The sequence below is a fragment of the Lissotriton helveticus genome, chromosome 5_1 (assembly GCF_964261635.1).
Source record: "Lissotriton helveticus chromosome 5_1, aLisHel1.1, whole genome shotgun sequence".
NCBI classification, from domain to species: Eukaryota; Metazoa; Chordata; class Amphibia; order Caudata; family Salamandridae; genus Lissotriton; species Lissotriton helveticus.
In genome coordinates this window covers 44,124,733-44,149,823 of record NC_136065.1, presented here as the reverse complement: position 1 = coordinate 44,149,823, position 25,091 = coordinate 44,124,733, and the positions used below count along the sequence as shown (strand labels likewise).

Genomic DNA, 25,091 nt, shown 5'->3' with positions numbered 1-25,091 from the left:
GGAACGAAACAAAACATGTGCCCGAAAAGTCAGGGGGCAACCATGTATAGGCTCTACCATGGCAGATGAAATAGGTACCCTTAGCTGCTAAGAACAAAGGGGAAGTCTGGGACGCAAAAACATACGTTTTAGTGCAGATACTCTTCCCTAACTGAGCTCTGGGATTCTTGCCATTACCTTGTAGACACAGGTGACCCTGATGGGGTACAATCCAAATCTGGAAAGATCTCTTAGCTTGCTGTTTCTCACTCAGAGTAGCTCCATATCCGGTCACGTTCCATCCTATGTATACTAGTGTCTCATCTCTCGGGATAGTCTCATAGGAAATATCTTCCTTAATCATATCTACTATACCCTTAACTAGAGCACTATTCTTAGGATTGTCTGATACAGAACGTAGGGGGTAGACTTCATGTGCATAGATGAACATCGTTCTGTATGCCCACACATTGTGGCTGAATGGCAGGACCAGATAAGGGATACCTTTATCCGTTGTGTGAGGCATAAGACCACACACCCAACAGTTAGTCGTGTTCATTACTAGTTGGTGTTGGTGCAAAAGCTGAACGAAGGAGTTATTAATAAACTCTAATCTCCTAGCTGATTCGTGTTCAGGAAGGGGTTGAAAAGAATGTGAGGAAACAGTAGGAGGAGGTACGGGTGATGTAGTGGGTGCAAATGTCACTCGATAAGAGAATAAAACGTATCCAATAAAAAACGTCATTACACTGAATAGAACAAAAATGCATACTATCAGAAAACGTTTTTTGGTCATCATTTCACATATTCTAGCTTTAAAGTTCACAGTTTTGGCAGATCTCTTCATCCTCTCTAAAATGCTGCTCGCGATGGTAGGTTGTTTCTGCTAAGGAATGCTTCTGTCAGTCTAGGGCAACTCCCTTAGACCAACCAGAACTGTCGGCCTAATGTCGTCAGCTGCACCCCAAAGACTTTGGGCAATCGCGACCGTAGCAGCGGAACCCGGATGGCGGTTCGAAAAGCAAAAATAAGCAAGTTTCTCAGATGGGAAAGCTGCACTTTCAAAAATAGCAAGTAAAAGGAAAATTTTATTTATTTGTCCATAGGTCTCGGCCTCAAATTATAACGTTTTCTCCCAGGTACTGTTTGGTCTTGGAAAAGGAGTTCAGGTTCTGTAGTGTCCAATCGAATTGACGGCGGCACAGCTGCTTGCAAGAGATTGTCACTTTCTTTCTCAGTAATTGTTCCTTTTATGCGTGCATCACTGAAAGGCAGAAAACGAGGCACAGTTTCAGTCTCTGAGTCGGCGACACCCTCCTGGACCCACCGGTCGTACGGCAGAGGCAAAGGCACCCTCTTGCAATGTACACCGTGGATCCAGTGCTTCTTTCCTTCCACTCGAACAGCTGATCTCGTTGAAAGAAGGACGAGGTGTGGGCCGGTCCACCTGGGCTGGTCGTTCTTTGTTCGCTGGAAGTTCTTGACCAGCACCCAGGATCCAGGAACGATCTGATGTCCTGGAGCTTCAGAGACTTGAGGCAGAGTGTCATTGACCTGTTGGTGTAAAACACGCAATTTATCCGTCAATTCGTACAAATAGTCAAGCAAAACAGGGTGTTCGATTTCACTAAATTTTGTGGGCCTTGGCACTCCCCATATGTTGGCTGGGCGACCGAAAACTATTTCATAAGGACTAAGTCCCAATCGCGAATGCACAGTCATTCTGGTTGATAGGAGTGCTAAAGGGAGAGCGTCAGGCCATTTAAGACCAGAGCTCGCTTGAATTTTGGCCAATTTTAACTTTAGCGTGCCATTGTAGCATTCTACTAGTCCAGCTGATTGGGGGCGATTTGCAGCGTGGAACTTTTGCTGGATACCTAGCCCTTCACACACTTTCTTCATCACTCGACCTACAAATTCACTCCCATTATCACTCCAGACCATTCTCGGCATTCCAAATCTAGGGAAAAACTCTTTCACAAGGGCTTTAGCTGTGGATAAGGCAGTATTGTCCTTTAGGGGATATGCTTCTACCCATCTTGAGAAGGCGCAAACAACAACGAGTACGTATTTTAAGTTGTTGCACCTTTCCATGTGGATGAAATCTAGCTGCAAAACCTCGAACGGATACCTAGGTGGTGCAAAATGACCAGCTGGAGTTGGGGTTCCCCTACCAGGATTGTGTTTCAGACACACCATGCAATTCTTGACCACATTCTCTGCACACTTAGGAATTCCAGCATTTTGTAATACTGGAGCCAACAACTTACAGATCCCTTTCACACTGAGGTGAGCCATTCCATGGGCCATTGTAACCACTGCAAGCACAGACGCATCGGGTAGCAACCATCTCTGATGCTCTGACAATTCAATCCAACAACCATTCGCATCCATTTTACCCGTACTTTCTCTCCACACACTCAATTCTTTCTCTGTAGCTTCAGCTTGAATAGACTTCACACTCTCTATCGTGTCTTCACACATTCCAACATCACCAACCCATCTTGCAGGGCCTGCAACATACATTCGGCTCATCACATTCCTTGCTGTTTCTTTTGCAACTTCGTCAGCAAATGCATTTCCACGACCAATATCAGTCACTTTCTTGTGTGCACTGCATTTCACAATCGCAACTTGCAACGGCAAAGTAAGTGATTCAAGAAGCTCATTCACCAACTAACCATGCTGAATCTAAGCTCCATGCGAAGACAGGAACCCACGCTCTTTCCACAATCGTCCAAAATTGTGAGCCACTCCAAATGCGTATTGGCTGTCGGTGTAGATGGTCACTTTCATTCCTTTCGACAACACACATGCTCTCGTGAGTGCAATCACCTCTGCTGCTTGAGCTGAATTATGTGGAATACGTGCAGTTTCAACAATCGTATGCAAAGTCGTGACAGCATATGCTGCAGTCGTATCACCATTCCGAAGCTTGAAGCATGAACCATTCACCCATAATGTACCATCACACTTCACAAGAGGAGTGTCCTTGAGATCCACTCTCCCTTTCGTTTCTTCTTCTGTTCTAAGAAAACAATCATGCTGTTCTGAAGCATCTAATTCCTCTACACTCGGCAACAACGTAGCTGGGTTAAAAGTGTTGCATCTTTTTATGTGCACATGACGCGCTAACAATGTCAACTCGTAACCTGACAATCGAGCACTAGTTAAGTGCTGTGTCTTGGTTCTGTTTAACAACGTGTCCACTGCATGTGGGACCATTACAATCAACGTGTTATTCATTACCAAACCAGCAGACTGTCGAATAGAAACAGCTGCTGCCGCTGTTGCTCTTAAACAACTCGGCAATGCTTTAGCTACCGGATCCAAAGTCGATGAAAAATACGCACATGGACGCTGCTGGTCTCCGAACAACTGTGTCAACACTGACAATGCACAACCTTCTTTCTCATGGACATACAATGTGAAGGGCTTACTGTAGTCGGGGGTACCCAACACAGAAGCCGAACATAATGCATCACGCAATTCAGAAAAACTTTTCTGACACTCTTTAGACCATGGAACGGGATTCGGTGTATCTTTACAAGTTAATGCCACCAAAGGTTTGGCCAATAACGAAAAATTCGGTATCCATTGTCTGCAATACGATATAATGGCCAAGAAAGCACGCACCTGTCTGTGTTCTTGGCACACTCAATTTCGCTATTGCCTGAATTCTTTCTCGGGTCAATTTCCTTCCCTCCTTCGATAAGAGATGGCCTAAGTAGGTCACTTCTTGTCGAAAATATTGCAATTTTGAGAGAGACACTTTGTGATGCAAATCACACAAATGACGCAACAATGACAACGTGGCTTCTTTACAGATTTCCTCAGTATCTGCAGCGACAAGCAAATCATCAACATACTGAATGAGGGTAGCACCATCAGGTAAAACAATCGTATCAAGCTGTGTTTTTAAAGCTTGACTATATATTGATGGACTTTCACAGTAGCCCTGGGGAGCGCGTTTGAAGCGGAAGCTTCGACCTCCTAAACTGAAGCCAAAAATATCCCTACTCTCCTCGGCAATCGGGATGCTGAAGAAAGCATTCTACAGGTCAATCACCGAAAACCAGGTGGCAGAAGCTGGAATCATAGTCAATAGGGCAGTAATGTCAGGAACAACTGGAAATTGTGGCACAACGATCTTATTAACGTCTCTAAGGTCAATCACAAATCTGTAAACAGGTGGCTGGGAAGGGTCAGTTCGCTTCAGAACGGGCAGAACAGGACTATTGCAAATGTTGCCTCTTGTCTCTTCAATTACATCTTTTTCAATCAAATCGTAAATGATCGCTAACAACGCTTTTTCACCTTCACTAGAGATTTTGTATTGGGGAATTCGTGGCATTTTAACATTGGCTTTCAATGTCACTACTTATGGTGGTATTTCCAAAAGACTGTGTAAAAAACAATAAATATCAGGAGGTCAGTTGAACGTGCATGAACTGTCTATAATGATGTGTTTAATTGGGGAGCAGTCACAATGTCCACTGGTAATGATACGTAGTGACCATCAAATGATTCCCATCAGATACCCATCCTGTGCCGCCCTACATCATTTGGGATCCTTCAACCGAAGGTAGTGATGTTTACCCACGTCAGGATTAGGTGAACTGCCACCCAATCAAACGGGAGGGATCTCCAATCAAGGGAATTACTTTGTATGGCATAAGGAAGGTAAATGACTAGCAGTGCAAGAAAGAATAAATTGAATGATAGTGCATAGAAAGTGAGTGATATAAAATGGGTTATGAATATGGAAAAAATGTATTTTAATAATATCCTATCCACACCCAATGATAAAAAACAGTGCAAAGTAGTGTTAAACAAATAACTACCCAGGTTGTATAAAGGTCAACATGTTTCTGCGGTACAATGGAGTCTCGAGATCTCCTCCTGCTTCATCAGGACCTCAGTAAATTTCTACTGCATCAGTGTTGATAAATAAAAAAGTGAAAAATGTCACCTGAAATTCGCCTGTTCGGGAAATCACGAAAATCACAGTGGCAGGCAGGGCACACATAGAATAAAAACAATTTATCATTAGCGACAGTTTGCAAACCACATTTCTTATGTGTACAGTTTTAAATAGCCAATCATTTCATTGATCACGGGGTCTCATATAGTAGACTACTTAAATTAGATGCCATCATTTTAGCAATTTCTTAAAAGAAACTAATTAGCTTCACTCAACCAAATTGTGGGGAATAAACACCCCACCTCACCTGGCAACAGCGCAGGTATAGACGGAGCACCGCTCTAAAGGAGGGAAGGAAAGAGGAAATAAAAAGGAAGGATACAATAACTGTATAAGTAGCATCTCCTATTAGTAGAAAAAGAGTTTTAGAAAGATTGATCTATCTTTTTAGTGTAATGCGTGTAATCACATCATCCACTGGCTACAGATGTGGCCTATGAATTACAATCCTCAAGAAAATAGCAATCCTCAAGAAAATAACATAAGCCCACAAAATGGCTTGGTCGTTATGCCGCAATCATATGCGTGTTACGTATACCAAAATCCTTATGTGACAGTTACCACTCATCGCCTCAGAGGAGCCACACAGAACGTGTCAAAAAAGTCTGTACACCCGTGATTACTGCCAGTTTTTTAAATCCGTGGGTCCACAGAACCTCGCTTACTTAGCGTTTGGAATAAACAATCACGATCATGTGGGGGAGACCGCCACCAGGACAAGCAGTCCGCTCTAGTTGTCAATCCTGCAAAGTTCAGTGTAGAACGCGTGTTACACGTTCCGAATTTGTTAAATAGCTGTTTAGTAAAATCACATGACACTCTACACCCTGCCCTGCTTACCTGTCCATCGGTACTCCGGACATCCGTCTAGGCTGTCGTGGAGGGAGGCACCCGACCGGACAGGAAGCAGGCTTTTGTTTTTCCTGGAGCGTGAAGAGGTCGCGCCTGAATGACGCCATTGCGTTGGCCTACGTGGCGCTTGTTAGACTTATAGGGAATTGTAGTTCTTAAACGGGATAGAGTTCTATAACCCCGACCTAGTGTGATGTTTTATATCTAAGTGTCCGAAGTTGATTAATTAATCAAATGTCTGGGTACAGAGGTACTAATAATGAAATTAACATAACAAACAGTGTTAACAGTGCATTATTTTCCAATGGTTCTCGAAAGGTAATGCAATAATGATGTCCATGTCCATACGTTAATAGAATAAAGGAGAACAACGTAGAACAGTCCCTCAAGCCGATTGAATAGACTGCCACATTGGTGGACGATCGATGTCTAGTATAGTTTATATATTCTCACTAGTGTTCTCTGTGATTAGTGTATCTTGGGCGCTCTGACAATAGGGTATGTGACGATTTAATGGCCATATGCATGATGTATTAGTAACAGAATACTGTAGGGTATATGACCTTCAGTCTCAGCGGCCACTAATGCAGAATTAGGCCACATGCATGATGTATTAGTAACAGCTTATCCACACATACCCAATACTGTAGGGTATACAACCTTCAGTCTCAGAGGCCACTAATGCAGAATATATATGTATATATATATAGGTGTAAGATCCCTATCAAGTGAACAATAAGATTCCCTATCAACAGATCATATCTTATATAGGGGGGGGGAAATTTCAATATTATCCACTAGGATGACACCTGGATGATTACATATGGCGATGGTTTTTTTTTTTACAGTGACATCCACGGAATGTCATCGTTCAATCCTGATTTATGGGTCTGTAATTTATACACCCACCTTTTTTCCCGTTTAAAGAGGAACATGCTTATATCGGCAATATGCACTGGGATGGTAGGTTGTTCTAAAACAGTCCACCTTATATCTGTAGGTAGATGTTGTGCCGCTAAGAAATGACTTGTGAGTTTGGTGGACAGTTTGTTACACCGTATGGAACTTTTATGTTCTGATCTTCGCAGCTTTACTTTGCGAGTTGTCATGCCGACGTACATCTTGTTGCACGGACACTTGATAAGATAGATCAAATTAGCACTGTTGCAATTGGTGAACTTGCGTTGTTCCCAAGCTCGTTCTAGCCCAATATCAATTGTTAGTGTTTTTGATGTCTGGGGACAAGCTGCACATTGTCCACATGGATAGTGTCCTGTAACTGCAGGCATATCCCACAGAGTTCCCACAGCTCTCGGTCCCACACTCTTAGGTCTTGTGTGGACAAGTTTGTCCTTCAGATTTTGTGCTCTCTTATATGCGAAAAGTGGGAGAGGCAAAGTGTCTTGTCCAGTATTGAGAATGCCCCAATGTCTTCACAATCTTAGTAATTTGATTGGAAAAAGTACCAAACGTACTCACGCATGTCATACGTTCGGTCTTGGGCTTCGGAGGCAAGATTTCAAGCAAGCTGGCTCGGTTGTTATTAGCAGCTCTTTTTTTGGACAGCTGTATCAACTTTTTGGGATATTCTTTGTGTACCAAATCTCTAGATAGACATTGGGCATGTGATTCAAAAGATACACGGTTGGAGCAGTTCCTCTGTATACGCAAACATTGTCCATAGGGCAAATTATCCCGTAGGGACTTCGGGTGGCAACTGTAGTAATTAAGCAAAGAATTGCATGCCATTGGTTTGCGATAGAGTTCTGAAGCTAAACCGTTAGGAGTTCCGTGGATCAGCAAATCTAAAAATGCCAGTTTCTGGGTATCGAATTCCATAGTGAACTTCAAAAAACGGTTCCTTTGATTGAGCCATTCATGGAACTCCTTAAGCTGTGTTGAACTCCCACGCCACACGACAAAAATGTCGTCAATGTAGCGCTTCCAAGTCCGCAGACACCCTAGATGGGGATTGGTGTCTGCGAACACATGCTCCTGCTCGAAGTGATGCACATACAGATTAGCGAGACTCGGGGCAAAGACGCTGCCCATACTGGTCCCGCTAATCTGTAAGTAGAAACTTTCCTCAAAGCAAAAAAAGTTCTCAGCCATAGCCAACGTGGCTAGAGTCATGATAACACTAACTGGTGTTATAGAATTTAGGTCTCTAGCTGAAAGTAGTGTCTCAATAACTTCCAATGTCTCTGTTTGGGGTATAGACGTATATAAACTTTCAACGTCGAATGACACCAGAATATCAGTTTGTGCATTAAATTCGATATTGGGTAATAGCCTCAATACATCCTTTGTATCCATGAGGAAAGTAGGCATTTCTCGCACCATTGGTTGGAGGAACACGTCAACAAAAGTCGAAAGGGGTTCCAAGAGTGAACCTATCCCCGATATTATCAGACGCCCCGGAGGAGGGCGTTGGATTTTATGTATCTTAGGTAACTGATAAAAATAAGGTACAGTTGGATTGAGTGTGCGGAGAAATTGTCCTTCCTTAGGTGTGATCCACCCTTCACTCAGTGCCTCTTCGACAACGTGGCCAATTATCTTTGTCAATCTCTCAGTTGGATCTATGGAGAGTTTGCGATATGACCTTGTATCGTTGAGCTGTCGTAGGCACTCATTGCGATACGTATCAGCATCCAATATAACAATGGCGCCCCCTTTGTCGGCAGGTTTAACGACAATCAGAGGGTTATCAGCCAGAGACTTAACAGCATCTTGTTCCTGCCTCGATAGGTTATAAAAGACTTTCGGTCTGGTTTTGAACAATTCTTGCAGATCATGGTCCACTGCCTCCTCAAAGGTCAAAACCTTAGATGGTAAACCCATGGCTGAGGGGTTGAAATTTGACGGTTTCTTTAAGCCTGTGTTCACTATGGATTCGATACCCAGAAACTGGCATTTTTAGATTTGCTGATCCACGGAACTCCTAACGGTTTAGCTTCAGAACTCTATCGCAAACCAATGGCACGCAATTCTTTGCTTAATTACAACAGTTGCCACCCGAAGTCCCTACGGGATAATTTGCCCTACGGACAATTTTTGCGTATACAGAGGAACTGCTCCAACTGTGTATCTTTTGAATCACATGCCCAATGTCTAACTAGAGATTTGGTACAGAAAGAATATCCAAAAAAATTGATACAGCTGTCCAAAAAAAGAGCTGCTAATAACAACCGAGCCAGCTTGCTTGAAATCTTGCCTCCGAAGCCCAAGACCGAACATATGACATGCGTGAGTACGTTTGGTACTTTTTCCAATCAAATTACTAAGATTGTGAAGAGACATTGGGGCATTCTCAATACTGGACAAGACACTTTGCCTCTCCCACTTTTCGCATATAAGAGAGCACAAAATCTGAAGGACAAACTTGTCCACACAAGACCTAAGAGTGTGGGACCGAGAGCTGTGGGAACTCTGTGGGATATGCCTGCAGTTACAGGACACTATCCATGTGGACAATGTGCAGCTTGTCCCCAGACATCAAAAACACTAACAATTGATATTGGACTAGAACGAGCTTGGGAACAACGCAAGTTCACCAATTGCAACAGTGCTAATTTGATCTATCTTATCAAGTGTCCGTGCAACAAGATGTACGTCGGCATGACAACTCGCAAAGTAAAGCTGCCAATATCAGAACATAAAAGTTCCATACGGTGTAACAAACTGTCCACCAAACTCACAAGTCATTTCTTAGCGGCACAACATCTACCTACAGATATAAGGTGGACTGTTTTAGAACAACCTACCATCCCAGTGCATATGCCGATATAAGCATGTTCCTCTTTAAACGGGAACAAAGGTGGGTGTATAAATTACAGACCCATAAATCAGGATTGAACGATGACATTCCGTGGATGTCACTGTAAAAAAAAAACCATCGCCATATGTAATCATCCAGGTGTCATCCTAGTGGACAATATTGAAATTCCCCCCCCTATATAAGATATGATCTGTTGATAGGGAATCTTATTGTTCACTTGATAGGGATCTTACACCTATATATACATATATATTCTGCATTAGTGGCCTCTGAGACTGAAGGTTGTATACCCTACAGTATTGGGTATGTGTGGATAAGCTGTTACTAATACATCATGTATGTGGCCTAATTCTGCATTAGTGGCCGCTGAGACTGAAGGTCATATACCCTACAGTATTCTGTTACTAATACATCATGCATATGGCCATTAAATCGTCACATATCCTATTGTCAGAGCGCCCAAGATACACTAATCACAGAGAACACTAGTGAGAATATATAAACTATACTAGACATCGATCGTCCACCAATGTGGCAGTCTATTCAATCGGCTTGAGGGACTGTTCTACGTTGTTCTCCTTTATTCTATTAACGTATGGACATGGACATCATTATTGCATTACCTTTCGAGCACAATTGGAAAATAATGCACTGTTAACACTGTTTGTTATGTTAATTTCATTATTAGTACCTCTGTACCCAGACATTTGATTAATTAATCAACTTCGGACACTTAGATATAAAACATCACACTAGGTCGGGGTTATAGAACTCTATCCCGTTTAAGAACTACAATTCCCTATAAGTCTAACAAGCGCCACGTAGGTCAACGCAATGGCGTCATTCAGGCGCGACCTCTTCACGCTCCAGGAAAAACAAAAGCCTGCTTCCTGTCCGGTCGGGTGCCTCCCTCCACGACAGCCTAGACGGATGTCCGGAGTACCGACGGACAGGTAAGCAGGGCAGGGTGTAGAGTGTCATGTGATTTTACTAAACAGCTATTTAACAAATTCGGAACGCGTAACACGCGTTCTACACTGAACTTTGCAGGATTGACAACTAGAGCGGACTGCTTGTCCTGGTGGCGGTCTCCCCCACATGATCGTGATTGTTTATTCCAAACGCTAAGTAAGCGAGGTTCTGTGGACCCACGGAGTTAAAAAACTGGCAGTAATCACGGGTGTACAGACTTTTTTGACACGTTCTGTGTGGCTCCTCTGAGGCGATGAGTGGTAACTGTCACATAAGGATTTTGGTATACGTAACACGCATATGATTGCGGCATAACGACCAAGCCATTTTGTGGGCTTATGTTATTTTCTTGAGGATTGCTATTTTCTTGAGGATTGTAATTCATAGGCCACATCTGTAGCCAGTGGATGATGTGATTACACGCATTACACTAAAAAGATAGATCAATCTTTCTAAAACTCTTTTTCTACTAATAGGAGATACTACTTATACAGTTATTGTATCCTTCCTTTTTATTTCCTCTTTCCTTCCCTCCTTTAGAGCGGTGCTCCGTCTATACCTGCGCTGTAGCCAGGTGAGGTGGGGTGTTTATTCCCCACAATTTGGGTGAGTGAAGCTAATTAGTTTCTTTTAAGAAATTGCTAAAATGATGGCATCTAATTTAAGTAGTCTACTATATGAGACCCCGTGATCAATGAAATGATTGGCTATTTCAAACTGTACACATAAAAAATGTGGTTTGCAAACTGTCGCTAATGATAAATTGTTTTTATTCTATGTGTGCCCTGCCTGCCACTGTGATTTTCGTGATTTCCCGAACAGGCGAATTTCAGGTGACATTTTTCACTTTTTTATTTATCAACACTGATGCAGTAGCAATTTACTGAGGTCCTGATGAAGCAGGAGGAGATCTTGAGACTCCATTGTACCGCAGAAACATGTTGACCTTTATACAATCTGGGTAGTTATTTGTTTAACACTACTTTGCACTGTTTGTTATCATTGGGTGTGGATAGGATATTATTAAAATACATTTTTTCCATATTCATAACCCATTTTATATCACTCACTTTCTATGCACTATCATTCAATTTATTCTTTCTTGCACTGCTAGTCATTTACCTTCCTTATGCCATACAAAGTAATTCCCTTGATTGGAGATCCCTCCCGTTTGATTGGGTGGCAGTTCACCTAATCCTGACGTGGTTAAACATCACTACCTTCGGTTGAAGGATCCCAAATGATTTAGGGCGGCACAGGATGGGTATCTGATGGGAATCATTTGATGGTCACTACGTATCATTACCAGTGGACATTGTGACTGCTCCCCAATTAAACACATCATTATAGACAGTTCATGCACGTTCAACTGACCTCCTAATATTTATTGTTTTTCACATGCTCTTGGGGATGATATCAGTGGATGGTCACTAAATATTCCCCTTTCGACCTTCTTTGTTGTTACTTATTTCCAAAAGACCCACATCTTTAGGACCAGTAGCCCGAAGAATATCAGGAAGAAACGACAATTCTGTTGGGAGTTTATCCCTCGATAAATACATTGGAGAAACCACTTTCTTACCTAGTGTAAGTTGTACTCCTGAAGTAGAACAGTACAAAGTCGCATACAATCTTTTCAACAGATCTAATCCCAGCAAGTTTTCACCACAACCTGTTGTCAGAATAAGGGGTGCTTCGAATTCACAAGGTCCAACAGAAAGGGACAAAGGGTCAGAAATCGGATTTCTAACTGGGGCGCCAGAAAAACCTACTGATACATTCGTTTCGCCAGACAAAGGTGCGCCAGGGAGTTTTGAGTGCATAATAGAACTCTTTGTAGCACCAGCATCCAACAGAAAAGGTTCTGACACACCTGATGTAATCACCTCAACGTAAGGTCCACTCTGATCTACTGGAACTGAAACAACTCCCTCTCTTTGTCTACGGCTGTCCTAGCAATCATCACCTTCCATATGCTCATCTTCTGCATAGTAATCATCAGCATAGTACTGAGCTGTCCTACCAGACGCGTTATTCTGCTGATCAAAACTATTCATAGAATTTTGAGGCGGAAGGGAACGTGCGTTCTGCGGGATATTTCCACGTCCTCTACCTCTAGGAGCTTGTTGAACACCTCGACCTCGTGCACCTGAGACACCATTCGCGCGCTGTAACAAAACAGGACAACTATACTTAAAATGACCTTCTTCCTTACAATACGAACACTGGTTGGGACCTACAGGGACACGTGGTTGAGTATACTCAACTCTTTGCGAGTTCCTCTGAAACTGGTGAGGTTGCTGATAGTTATTCTGATAGTTACTCTGAGCACCACTATTCTGACCACCACGTGGCGGATATGCTTGCTGTAACAGAACCTTTGTTTTCAACTCTTTAGTTTTCTTCTCTGCTCTATCTTTCTCATCCTTATCTCGATTTTCGTAATATTGTGCAGTAGCCAATATCTGTGCTGAAGAGGAAACTGCCCAAGAACTCTCTGAATCTTTTAACTTTTTACACAACTCGGGAAGTAAATTATGCACAAATTTATCGGCGAACAACCGTTGACCACCTTCTGTACTCATATCTTGACCACTGTGGTCGACAAACGTCTCTTCAAACCTGGTGAAGAAATCTGACACTGTTTCATCTTTCTTCTGCTTACACGCAGACAATTTATCCCAATTCACACGCATGGCAGGCATTATAGTTTTCATGTAATTAATGATCCTACCAGGGAGATCTGCTACTAAAGGCTCGGGTTCAGCACCACCAACTTGTCGGGCATCTGCAGCAGTAATATTAGCCCATGAGTCACCTAACTCCTGATCATGGTCTGCATGACAAATCTTTCCCCATAAAGGCTGTGGAACAACATTCCCAAACAACATGTCTATATCCGCTAAATTCATGATGCATGAACCAGAAGTCTGTGACAATTCCTTGTAATACCCTGCAGGATTCTTACGGGGATCAGGCAATGTCTGTTTAAGGGCCAAAACTTCAGCTCGCTTCCATGGAACATGTACCCACACATGCTGAAAATGTGCTGGAACAGCTGGTGGAACATTACCAGGACCAGCCGCTACTTCTTCCTTCCATACTGGAGGAACTTCTCTCATGGGATATTGTCTTCCCTTCTTTATAACAGAGGAATCAGACTCAAACAACGTCTTAGAAACGCCTTCAGTCCTAAGCGACAACAATGTCGCAACTGCTTTTTCAACATCTGAACCCACAATTGCGCCTTTTGAAAACTCGAACCGTATACGGCACAACTCATGCGGATTGGGCTCCATATCATTCTCTTCTAAATCGTCACTAAGGAAAGCACACATTTTCTCAAAAACGTACCTCTGCTTCGAAGCTTCCCACTGATGGAAGACATCCATGATTGATTCTAGATCATATTTTGTCGGGTCGGTCACCCATCTATGTGCCAAGTAATTCCACATTTCTTTCTCCCTAGAATCAGGCAGTTGGCTATGCAACTGTTTACGCTCAGAAGTAGGGGTCGTACTTGTCGCCCCAAAGAAAGGATATAGAAGACTAGTAACAGTACTAGCCACTCTCTGACGAACAGAAGGAAAAGTCGATGAAAAGACAAGCGGAAAAGCAGGCAAGGCAGACGCAGAGGCAGTGTCAGGAGGAGTATCAGGAGTGGTAGTCGTTATAGTAGTCAAAGTTGTAGGAAGTAAAGGAAGAGCAGATGTAAAAGCTGGTGGCCCTTGAGGAGGCTGCACCGGAGGAGCAGGAACCAACTGAAGAGTAGCTGGTGGGTGCTGTGGAGGAGGAGCAGGAGGCAATGCAACCACGGGTTGCACAGCTAAATGTTGCGGAGGTACCGTAGCATTCTGCGTATAAGGGGGTGGCGAGCTCAACAAATGCGACATTAGGGGATCTTTTTCAAGGTCTTTTGCTGCATCTTGTTGAAGAGGCGGCAAAACTGGATAACATTTATCGATCACCATTTTACGTTGCCTGTGCAACTGCTCACTCATCTGTTCCTCTTCGTTATCTTTAAACTGCACAGCAGCTTCCATTATCGAAATACCCCTGTCTCTCTTATTTTTCTTCGCTAATTTAATTTCCTTCTGTTAGGCTTCCTTACGCCATAGGCGGAAAGAGTCAAACATCGCCGGCCGGGCTTTCTTCTTAAAAAGTTTAACTTCGAGGTTATCTAAGATTTCCGTGTCAAAGCTACCATATTGGGGCCATTTTAAAACACCATCTTTTCTGGTGTATTTGATCCACACTTCATTATATGTGATGGGGCCTACTCCATGTTTCACATATAATTCATAAGTTGGAGTTCCAATCGGAGGAACCGGACACGAGTCCTCCAATCGGGAATCCCTATTATTACAACCAAGGCAAAACATCTTCACTCTCTAGTCTAGCTTCAAACTTCAAAGGATTATCAATTACGATAGTCTAGTGAATACACGAGTCCTTCGGCTTTGGTACTTGCAAGTTCCAAATCAAAGATCCCGAAGGGATACCCAAACTAAGAAACAACTAAGGACTGGGAGACGCTCCACTTATACTTAACTGGGATATCGATGACGTCACCAGAAGACTCGTCTATCGTTTCGCTCTACCAAACATCAAGGGTCCAAATCAGGGCGATAGCCAGGGCAGCAGTCCTTCGTAGCCGTCGGGAAGCGGGGAACCTCACAGCAAAGACTTTCGGACCACGTCTACATGCAGGGGTCGATGAAGTGGCGGCCTTCCTCCAGAATTTTAACACAAAGCTCCTCACGAACCTCAGGCTTGGACCGGTACTGTTGGTATCGCCCCACGTTGGGCGCCAGCTGAGGTACTGGGTTTTTCAGAACCGGTACCGAACCGGTAACCCAGCGGTGTCAGGGTACACCCTAAGCCCTGGAGTACTTTCCTGATTCAGACACAGAAACTCAGAGTCTTCTAGGTGAAGTCAAAGATCGAATTTATTGGCTGCAACCAAGTAACAGGCGTCCTAGAAGTACAACAACACGGTGTGTATATTCTCAGGAGACTGCTCAATCTTACAAAGTCAGGCTTCTCTTTTATACAAAATATTGTGCTTTAGGCAAACATTCTTCACATTTTAGTATACCATTCACATGTTTTCACTACAAAGGAAAAGCAGAGTCATGATGACAAGCCCACATTACAGTTTGTCCAGCCCACAACAAATTACCCGGCAAGGCCCAACATTTTCATCAGATATCGGTGGACCCCCAATAAAAACGGGCACCTCCTCCTCGTAAAGCAAGTCGTAGAGAAAGGAACAGGGACAGGTGGGAGCAAGATTAGGCAGGGTGTGTGTGCGATGAAAAGGTTTATGGTAGGCTGTGCCTTGATGCTATCTCGCTCGGCCACTGGGAAAGGAACTGGCCGGGCAGGTTCGGCCTGGGGCAATGGCTCCAGCTTGCCCAGGTCACAGAGAAGTCAATTAAGGTGTACGTGTCCTTGGGAATCGAATTTGGCTTTAATCATCTGCCTATGTAAGGGCAACTCACAAATGGCTGCCGTACACAAAATGGAACCCAAGGGTTCAGAATTTTCAGAACCACAGGAGGGCACTTGGGTTTTTGGCCCCGGACTCAGAGGCCATCTAGGGAAGCCTGCCAAACCCACACATTTCTGAAAAGTAGAAGCCCTGGGGAGTCCAGGGAGGTATGGCTTGCATGGATCGGGCTAGGGGATTCCCTAGCCCGAATCCCCTGCAAATCACAAATATAGCTATAGAAACTCACATTTTACTTAATTTCTTTGTGGGAATGTTGTGGGAAATGACCTATCATAAAACCACCTGGTGTTGCAAGGGGGGGGGTCACCAGTTTTTTTGCCCACCAGGCTCGCGACTGTTTAGGGAAAGCTACCAAACCCACACTTTTTTTAAAAACTAGACACCCTGGGGAGTCCAGTGAGGTATGGCTTGCATGGTTACCCCAGTATTTTCTTACCCAGAATGCCCTGCAAACATCATATTTAGCTATACAAATCACTTTTTCCACACATTTCTGTGTGGATTACTGTGCCGGCACAAATGGCGTACCACCATTGGTCTCAGAGTAAAATGATCCTTCACTTGTGAGGCTCTAATTCAAAATCAGCAAAAAATATATTTGTGTTTTTAATGTAGCACTTAAAATTTGCGGTTCTACTCCTTTAAGCCCTATGTTTTTAGCTCTTCCCAGTCACAGGCCTTTGGCCCACCCACATAAGTGAGGTATCATTTTTTTCGGGAGAACAAGGAGAACGTTGGCTGGTAGGACATTCGTGCCGGCACGGTGATCCCACGCACAAAATTATAGAGAAAGTGATTTTTTATGTTTAATTTGAAGTTTGCAGGGGATTCTGGGTAAGAAAACGTTGAGGGATCCACGCAAGCCATACCTCACTGGACTCGCCAAAGTGTCTAGTTTGCAGAAATGTGTGGGTTTGGTAGGTTCCCCTTGATGGCTGTGAGCCCGGTGGCAAAAACCCAGATGGACCCTCCCTGCAAAACCAGGTCGTTTTATGATGGGTAACTTTGAAGTATCCACAATATTTTTTGGTCCCTTGCCTGTTGTGGGTACTTGACCCACCCACATAAGTGAGGTATCATTTTTATCGGGAGACCTGGGGGAGCGCTGAGTGTTAGGAAATTTGTGTCAGTCCGGTGATCCTACAACTTCTCACACACAAATGTGAGAAAAATTTGATTTTTTCAGCAACATTTGAAGATTGCAGAGTATTCTGGCCAGGGAAACGTTGGGAGATCCAGGCAAGCCATACCTCTTTGGACTCTCCCGGGTCTCTAGGTTTCAGAAATGTGTGGGTTTGGTAGGTTTCCATAGATGGCCTCTTTTGGTATTATACTGACCGATCACCACCAGTCAGTAATAAAATGCTTCTTGCTTATTTCCCACTCCACTAGGAAATTCGCAAGACAAATATTCATATATTTGCCCTTTTCATTGTATTGCACTACACATGAAATCACTTCCCTTGCGTACCCTGGGTGACCAGTTTCCATTCTGAACTGGTCTACTTTTATATGTTGTTCTTTGCACTTCCCTTTCTACATCTGAGGAGACTTCGCTCTCCTTGTGGTGAACTAATGTTTACTTTTCCGCACACTACTATATTTTCCTCAGCATGGTCGCATATACACACAATTGTATATATATTTGAAATATATTCTGACAAGATCTTATCTGTATTGCTCGGACTACTTTTGGACATTGTCCTTACTACAGGGCGCTCAGGTATACTTTATTTTTATTAAATCTCACTACTAATGTTTATTCTATCCTTGCATGCAAAATGGAACACTAAATACACATATTTCTTCGTATCTAAGAAAGCACAATGCATGCAAAATCAAGTTTTTCGCTTGTATTATAATATATACAGGCATTCTCTATGGCCCCCTTCCTTGTGTTCTCATCTTTCGTTCAACATCACCTATCATGGGTACCACTTTTTATGGCATTGGGTGAGCTGACGCTATCATGCATTTTTACATAATATCCTCAGTGCAGTGTGACCAGAATATTTAATTTCATGTCACAATTTTCCAATGCCTCTTCACGGCTATATGAGCTTGACTCGCAAGAATTTTACGTAAAAGATTTCATGAGAGATGATGTTCCATTCCAATGTTTGTATTTTGTATTTCTGAAGCCTTGACAAAGCCCAATGGACGAAACACGTGTCAGCTGCTTTTGCTCATATAGACCAGATATTGGCCATTCCTGCTTATATATAAACCGAACATTGTGAAAACTACAAATGGAATAAAATAACTTCACAAAAAGAACTAACATTTGATGGACTTCATATTAGGACTAATTTCTTTATTAAATGGAATTTCTATGTGTTCTCTAGTACTTATTATTTTGTATATTTTTTGCCAAGGACATTGTCCTAAGCAGGTGTACCATGGTAGAGGTGCTACCATGGTACTACAGACACCCTGCCACCCCTAGGTGCCAGGGTGTCTGTAGTACCATGGTAGCACCTCTACCCAACATGAAGTTATTTGTGTATGTTCTAACATCCCTAAAAATAGTGCTGAAAATTGGATCTGCAATTGTTGTGAGCATAGCCACTATTTGTGTCTGTATAGTTAGGACATTAGGACTTAGTTTCTGCCCAACTCTGAATTGAGAACAATCTGGGGGACTTTTCCAGAATGTGCTTGCTTTTTCTGTATGTTCAGGGTACTTTTCGTACTACTTCAGTTAAGCTTTAAAGATACAAATATGTTTTAGGAGGACAGCAGCTCATTTCTGTGGCAATTATTTCAAGACTCAAAAGAGTTTGCTGAAAACTTGCAGGGACTTATGAAAATTTAAGAGAGTTTCCTTATGTTGCAGGGGAGGTTTATGAGGATTTACGATTTTGTTTTGAGAATTTAAAGTGAATTTATGAGGATCTGAAAGTTTCCTAACACTGTGTGTGAGCTCAGAGTGGCATTTACACACAGCAGCATTGAGACCTGCTCCTTATACACTGACAGGAGGATAATAAATCAGTATTACCTGCTTAGGGTGCTTCTGACATCCTGCAAAACAGAGAAACAAACACGGTGAAATCAGTTTCCACAGGAAATGTCAAAGTTATGCCAGTATTTTTAGGAGTGAAACACTTAACTATCTATGGTTAGAAAACAGTGACTGGGGTCACATGACATAGCACATTCTCGGGTATCGCATGACTAAGCACAAAATGTGATATTCTGAATGAGGTCATAGGATATAACAGAAACTGATACTCGGAATGGTAATGGCAGAGCACAGTGTCATTCTGAATGGAGTCACAAAACACAGCACATTCTGATATTCCGAATGAGGTCACTTGGCACATTGTATGATGTTCTCAACAGGGTTACATACATGGGCATCATTTAGGGATTTCCAGGGGTCGCAGCTGTGACTCCAGGCTTGCCCCTTGTGACTCCCGATACTGCTTGTGCGACCTCTGGCTTCAGAGGTAGCAAAATGAGCACCAAGTACACAGAGGAAGGTCGCCCTTATGGGAGTCATGCTCCACATTTGTTTCCAGCCAGTTTTATATTACACTAATAGTGAATAATAGATTATTATTAACTGTTAGTGTAATAAAAAATGGGGCACAAGGATCTTGAATGACAACTTCTGTGACAGACGTCTTAAATAAAAAAAATGCTTTTAAATGTACGTAGGGTACGTGCTTGGGGATCGGAGTGTGGTTGTGTGTTTGAGAGTCTGTACGTGTGAGCATGAGTGTGTGTAAGTAACTGTGAGTGTCAATGACAGGTAGTGTGTGGGAGCCACTAAAAGGGAGTGAGTGAGAATAAGTGAGAATGAGTGGCAGTGAGCATGAGTGAGTCAGAATGAGTGACAATAGGAGTGAGTGCGCAAGTGATAATGTATGAGTGAGTAAGACCTAGAGTCAGTGTGAATGAAGGAGAGAGAATGAGTGATAGAGTGTGTGAGAATGACAGAGTTAGAGCAAGAGAGTATGATTAAGTATGATGGTGTCAGAGTAAGAATGAGTGAGAGTGAGGTAGACTGAGTGAGAATGAATGAGTGTGGTTGAGTAAATGTGAGTGATATGATGTAATGCTTGCTAGTCTGCTATTGGCCCTAACATACTGGAGGTAATTCGTAGCTTATATAGGGACTCATAGAAAACGTCTTCTGCTGTAATACTGGAGCCAATTGTTGGCATGGATAGGCACCTGTGAAAACTATTGCTACTGTCACACTTGAGGCAATTTTTGGAGTGGGGGTAACTGTGGCAAAATACTGGCACTAGCTCATTGGAGATGCTTCTTGGCATATGGGAGGAAAACCATGACATACGGGGGCAACAATCACAAAATTCTAGCCGTGATGTACTAGATTTAAATCCACCCTCTGCAGTTTCTCTATGGGGGTGTTGCCCCCCCCGGGCCCTAAGATGCATTTAGAAAGTTTATATTACCGGCGGCCATGTTTATATTACAGCCGTGGGCTGGCTGCACATTGCAAGAAGCAGACATTCAATTGATGGTTGAGCGGGGGTGGGGCATCAGTATGGACAGCACTGGAAGAGTGTCTGGGTCTAAAGACGTGTAAGTGCGCATGTCAGGGTGAATGGGTGTCTTCCTATGACCAACACGACATGTGCACATAAGGCCACTCCTACCTGCACAACGTTAGTGAGCCAGCGATCACATCTGCAGCCTCCCCAGTCTCCTAAGGAGAGCGGACTTTGCCTGCTCCAGCCAATCCCGACGCTGCTCTTATGCTGTGAAGCAGCTTCTGGATTGGCTCAAAAGGTGAAAAGTAGGCCTAGTCATGGAGGCAGCAGGTTTTGCTTTACAGAAGAACATGGCCAATCACAGCATGGCTTTATTATGAAGCCATGCACTGATGGGTCATTTTCTATCCCTTGCTGCCTTTCCTTCAGTCGCTCTACTGTTTCCGCCGCCTCATCATGCCCAGTCCAGGGAGTAGCAAAGACGAGGGTGAGAAGCGCTGCGAGTAAGTATCGGTTATGGCAATAAACTATTTTGCAGGAATAATGTTTTCTTAAGATGTTTTACAAGACAGAAAATTAACCTTGTAAACAAACATCAGAGATACTTGAGAAAATATTCAGAATATGGTAAAAAAAATCATGAAAGCGGACCACGAAATTAAAGGGTGTAGAAAGATAAACAAAAGAGGAGCGAAAAATAAAATCACAAGTGGAAGCCAGATGAGTGAAGCACAAAAATATACATTTTCTGATTAGTAAAATGTAGACTTCATCATTTAAGAGCCCTTTTGTGTGCATGTTTGTGCTGGTGAGTTTCCATCAGTGTAGTGTGCCATTCTCTTCAGAGTCAAGTGACATGATGGGGGGGGTTCCTCTTCAGCACCCTGCAGCATGACCTTCTGGGTGCTATCCAAAATGAATAAACAACAACGGCACCTATTAGCTAATAGCTTTTATATTAGATGGCACTTGCACAACCTTGGAACCAGCTCCAGCTTCCACATCTTAAACAATAGTGGCAGCTTCACAATTCCGGTGTGTGATATAATTAGGGGACAGGCTGTGGCCTAACGGCTAGAGCGGTCAACCTCGAAGCTGGGGAACCGGGTTTGAGTCTCGGCAGAGATGCTCAACATCCTGTGATTCTGGCCAAATCAGTTCATCTCTCCATGACTAACAAAATTAATGTGCTCGTCTGTAACATAACCAGCGCTCATGTAAAGCGCTCTGAGACCTTCGGGTTGAGTTTGCGCTCAGTAAAACTAAAAGAAAAATTAAACTGTTATCTCAGGAAAGGCCACTTAAATACGGATTCTTTTGGCAGTGCAGGCTGACTGCTGGGGAAGAGTGTGGTGCAAGTTTACGACTCCTAAAGACCCTCACTGGAAGCATTATAAATTGTAATAAAATAATAAGATAAATGTAAAATAGGTTCCTGGCTCCGGTTTGTGCCTAAAATTCTACTGTCTTTGAGTGTACTGCTCCCACATCGGTGTATTGACTACTGCTGGGGTCCCCAACTTTTTCTGCAATAAGAGCCACTTATGATCGAAGAAAAGCACCCGAGCTGCAATCATTTGTGTTGCAATAGTGACCACGTCAGACAAGATTACAGGAGTCGTCGTCCCGTGCACGATTTACAGCAATTTCAAATGCCTCTGAATGATGGTAACAGGTGCAATAGTAATAGTAATAATATCAATAATACATCCTTCCAAAGCTGTATGAGTAATACATGACGACCATAGGTGCCATGCCCACTGCAATAATATTAATAATACGTCTCTCCAAAGCTGCTTGAGTAATACATGAGGGCCATAAGGGCAATGCCCCCGCCAATAATAATAATAATATGTCCCTCCAAAGCTGCATGAGTAATACATGACGGCCACAGGTGCAATGACCCCGGCTCAGGGTAATAATATTAATAATACGTCTCTCCAAAGGTGCATGAGTAATACATGACGGCCACAGGTGCAATGCCCCCAGCTCAGGGTAATGATATTAATAATACGTCGCTTCAAAGCTGCATGAGTAATACATGACGGCCACAGGTGCAATGCCCCCGGCTCAGGGTAAAAATATTAATAATATATCCCTCCAAAGCTGCATGAGTAATACATGACAGCCATGGTTGCAATGCCCCCGGCTCAAGGTAATAATATTAATAATACCTCTCTCCAAAGCTGCAGGTTTTATCACTCAAATAACAGCTTTAAAAATATCTTGGAAATCCATTTTCCTTCTAAACATCAGTTCATGAGTTCTGAAACCAAATACATGTTCATCTCAAATACACACTTCAGAATTTTAGTACATATATTAATTCAACCAAGCAAAAACGTCTAATTTAGTAGGCTGGCTACACACGAGAGCTACTTGCAGGTAGCTGGGGAGACGCCAGTAGCTCACAAGCTAATCGTGGGAGAAGCCTGGTCTATTGAAATTATAAGCCAGTAGAGTGACTGCCTTAGTGGGTGGTGTAAGCAGGGGACCACTATTGTCAGAGAAACCAAACGCATAGAACCCTTTGAGGTTCATCCACAGGCCATGGGCCATCGTCCACGACAGACACAAGAGGTTCATAAACATGTCAGGAGTCATCTTCCTGTAATTACAAGAGAGGTTACTCCATAAGGTCATGGGAGAGCATCCCAAAATGAGTTGCGAGGTCATATCAACGGGTCGGGTCCATCATTCCAGCAGGAGGCAAGAGTGGTCCTCTCTTGTGAGAAGGATGAGCCTCCCCTGGACTGTGGGTCTTACGGGTGCCATTTCATTTCTCAACACTGACACAAAACTATGGGCCAAACCTTATCTACATTGGTGATGGTGGGCTTGATTCCCATATTCGTCATCCGGGAAACATATGTTTACTATCTATCATTTTCTTGGAAGCAGAAATGGCATTTGAGCATGTGTTTAGATTGACTGGTTAACCACTTGGATGCTCATGACAAGGGTAACTCGTCATGGAGTTCCCATTCATTTCAATGGAATTTACATACATGTTTGTACCAACATTGACAGGTCATGGTCATTATAAACTACTTCAACTTACACTGTTCCAGAACAGACTGTGGAACCAGAGAGGGATGCTCTCTCTTACCCTCGGAGGGATGCTCTGCGTCACCCTTGGAGGGATGCTCTCTGCCACCGTCGGAGGGATGCTGTACGTCACCCCCGGAGGGATTCTCTCTGTCACCCTCGGAGGGATTCTTTCTGCCACCCTCGGATGGATTCTTTCTGCCACCCTCGGAGGCATGCTCTCTGTCACCCCCGGAGGGATGCTCTCTGTCACCCCCGGAGGGATGCTCTCTCCGTCACCCCCGGAGGGATGCTCTCTCCGTCACCCCCGGAGGGATGCTCTCTCCGTCACCCCCGGAGGGATGCTCTCTCCGTCACCCCCGGAGGGATGCTCTCTCCGTCACCCCCGGAGGGATGCTCTCTCCGTCACTCCCAGAGGGATGCTCTCTCCGTCACTCCCAGAGGGATGCTCTCTCCGTCACTCCCAGAGGGATGCTCTCTCCGTCACTCCCGGAGGGATGCTCTCTCTGTCACTCCCGGAGGGATGCTCTCTCTGTCACTCCCGGAGGGATGCTCTCTCTGTCACTCCCGGAGGGATGCTCTCTCTGTCACTCCCGGAGGGATGCTCTCTCTGTCACTCCCGGAGGGATGCTCTCTCTGTCACTCCCAGAGGGATGCTCTCTCTGTCACTCCCAGAGGGATGCTCTCTCTGTCACTCCCAGAGGGATGCTCTCTCTGTCACTCCCAGAGGGATGCTCTCTCTGTCACTCCCAGAGGGATGCTCTCTCTGTCACTCCCAGAGGGATGCTCTCTCTGTCACTCCCAGAGGGATGCTCTCTCTGTCACTCCCAGAGGGATGCTCTCTCTGTCACTCCCGGAGGGATGCTCTCTCTGTCACTCCCGGAGGGATGCTCTCTCTGTCACTCCCGGAGGGATGCTCTCTCTGTCACTCCCGGAGGGATGCTCTCTCTGTCACTCCCGGAGGGATGCTCTCTCTGTCACTCCCAGAGGGATGCTCTCTCTGTCACTCCCAGAGGGATGCTCTCTCTGTCACTCCCAGAGGGATGCTCTCTCTGTCACTCCCAGAGGGATGCTCTCTCTGTCACTCCCAGAGGGATGCTCTCTCTGTCACTCCCAGAGGGATGCTCTCTCTGTCACTCCCAGAGGGATGCTCTCTCTGTCACTCCCAGAGGGATGCTCTCTCCCACACACCCGGAGGGATGCTCTCTCCCACACACCCGGAGGGATGCTCTCCGTCACCCCCGGAGGGATGCTCTCTGTTACCCTCGGAGGGATGCTCTCTGTTATCCTCAGAGGGATGCTCTCTGTTATCCTCAGAGGGATGCTCTCCATCACCCTCGGAGGGATGCTCTCCATCACCCTCGGAGGGATGCTCTCCATCACCCTCGGAGGGATGCTCTCCATCACCCTCGGAGGGATGCTCTCCATCACCCTCGGAGGGATGCTCTCCATCACCCTCGGAGGGATGCTCTCCATCACCCTCGGAGGGATGCT

The 25,091-nt window shown here is 44.1% G+C and overlaps 1 protein-coding gene across 1 annotated transcript in view; it reads right to left on the bottom strand.

Moving 5' to 3' along the window:
* LOC144752375 (E3 ubiquitin-protein ligase TRIM39-like) overlaps positions 1–25,091 on the bottom strand; it is a 319,437-nt gene that overhangs the window by 86,168 nt on the left and 208,178 nt on the right. The window contains exon 4 of the mRNA XM_078640311.1: positions 19,085–19,107. Coding sequence (XP_078496437.1) covers positions 19,085–19,107 — 23 coding nt within the window. The remainder of the gene's footprint in view (positions 1–19,084; positions 19,108–25,091) is intronic.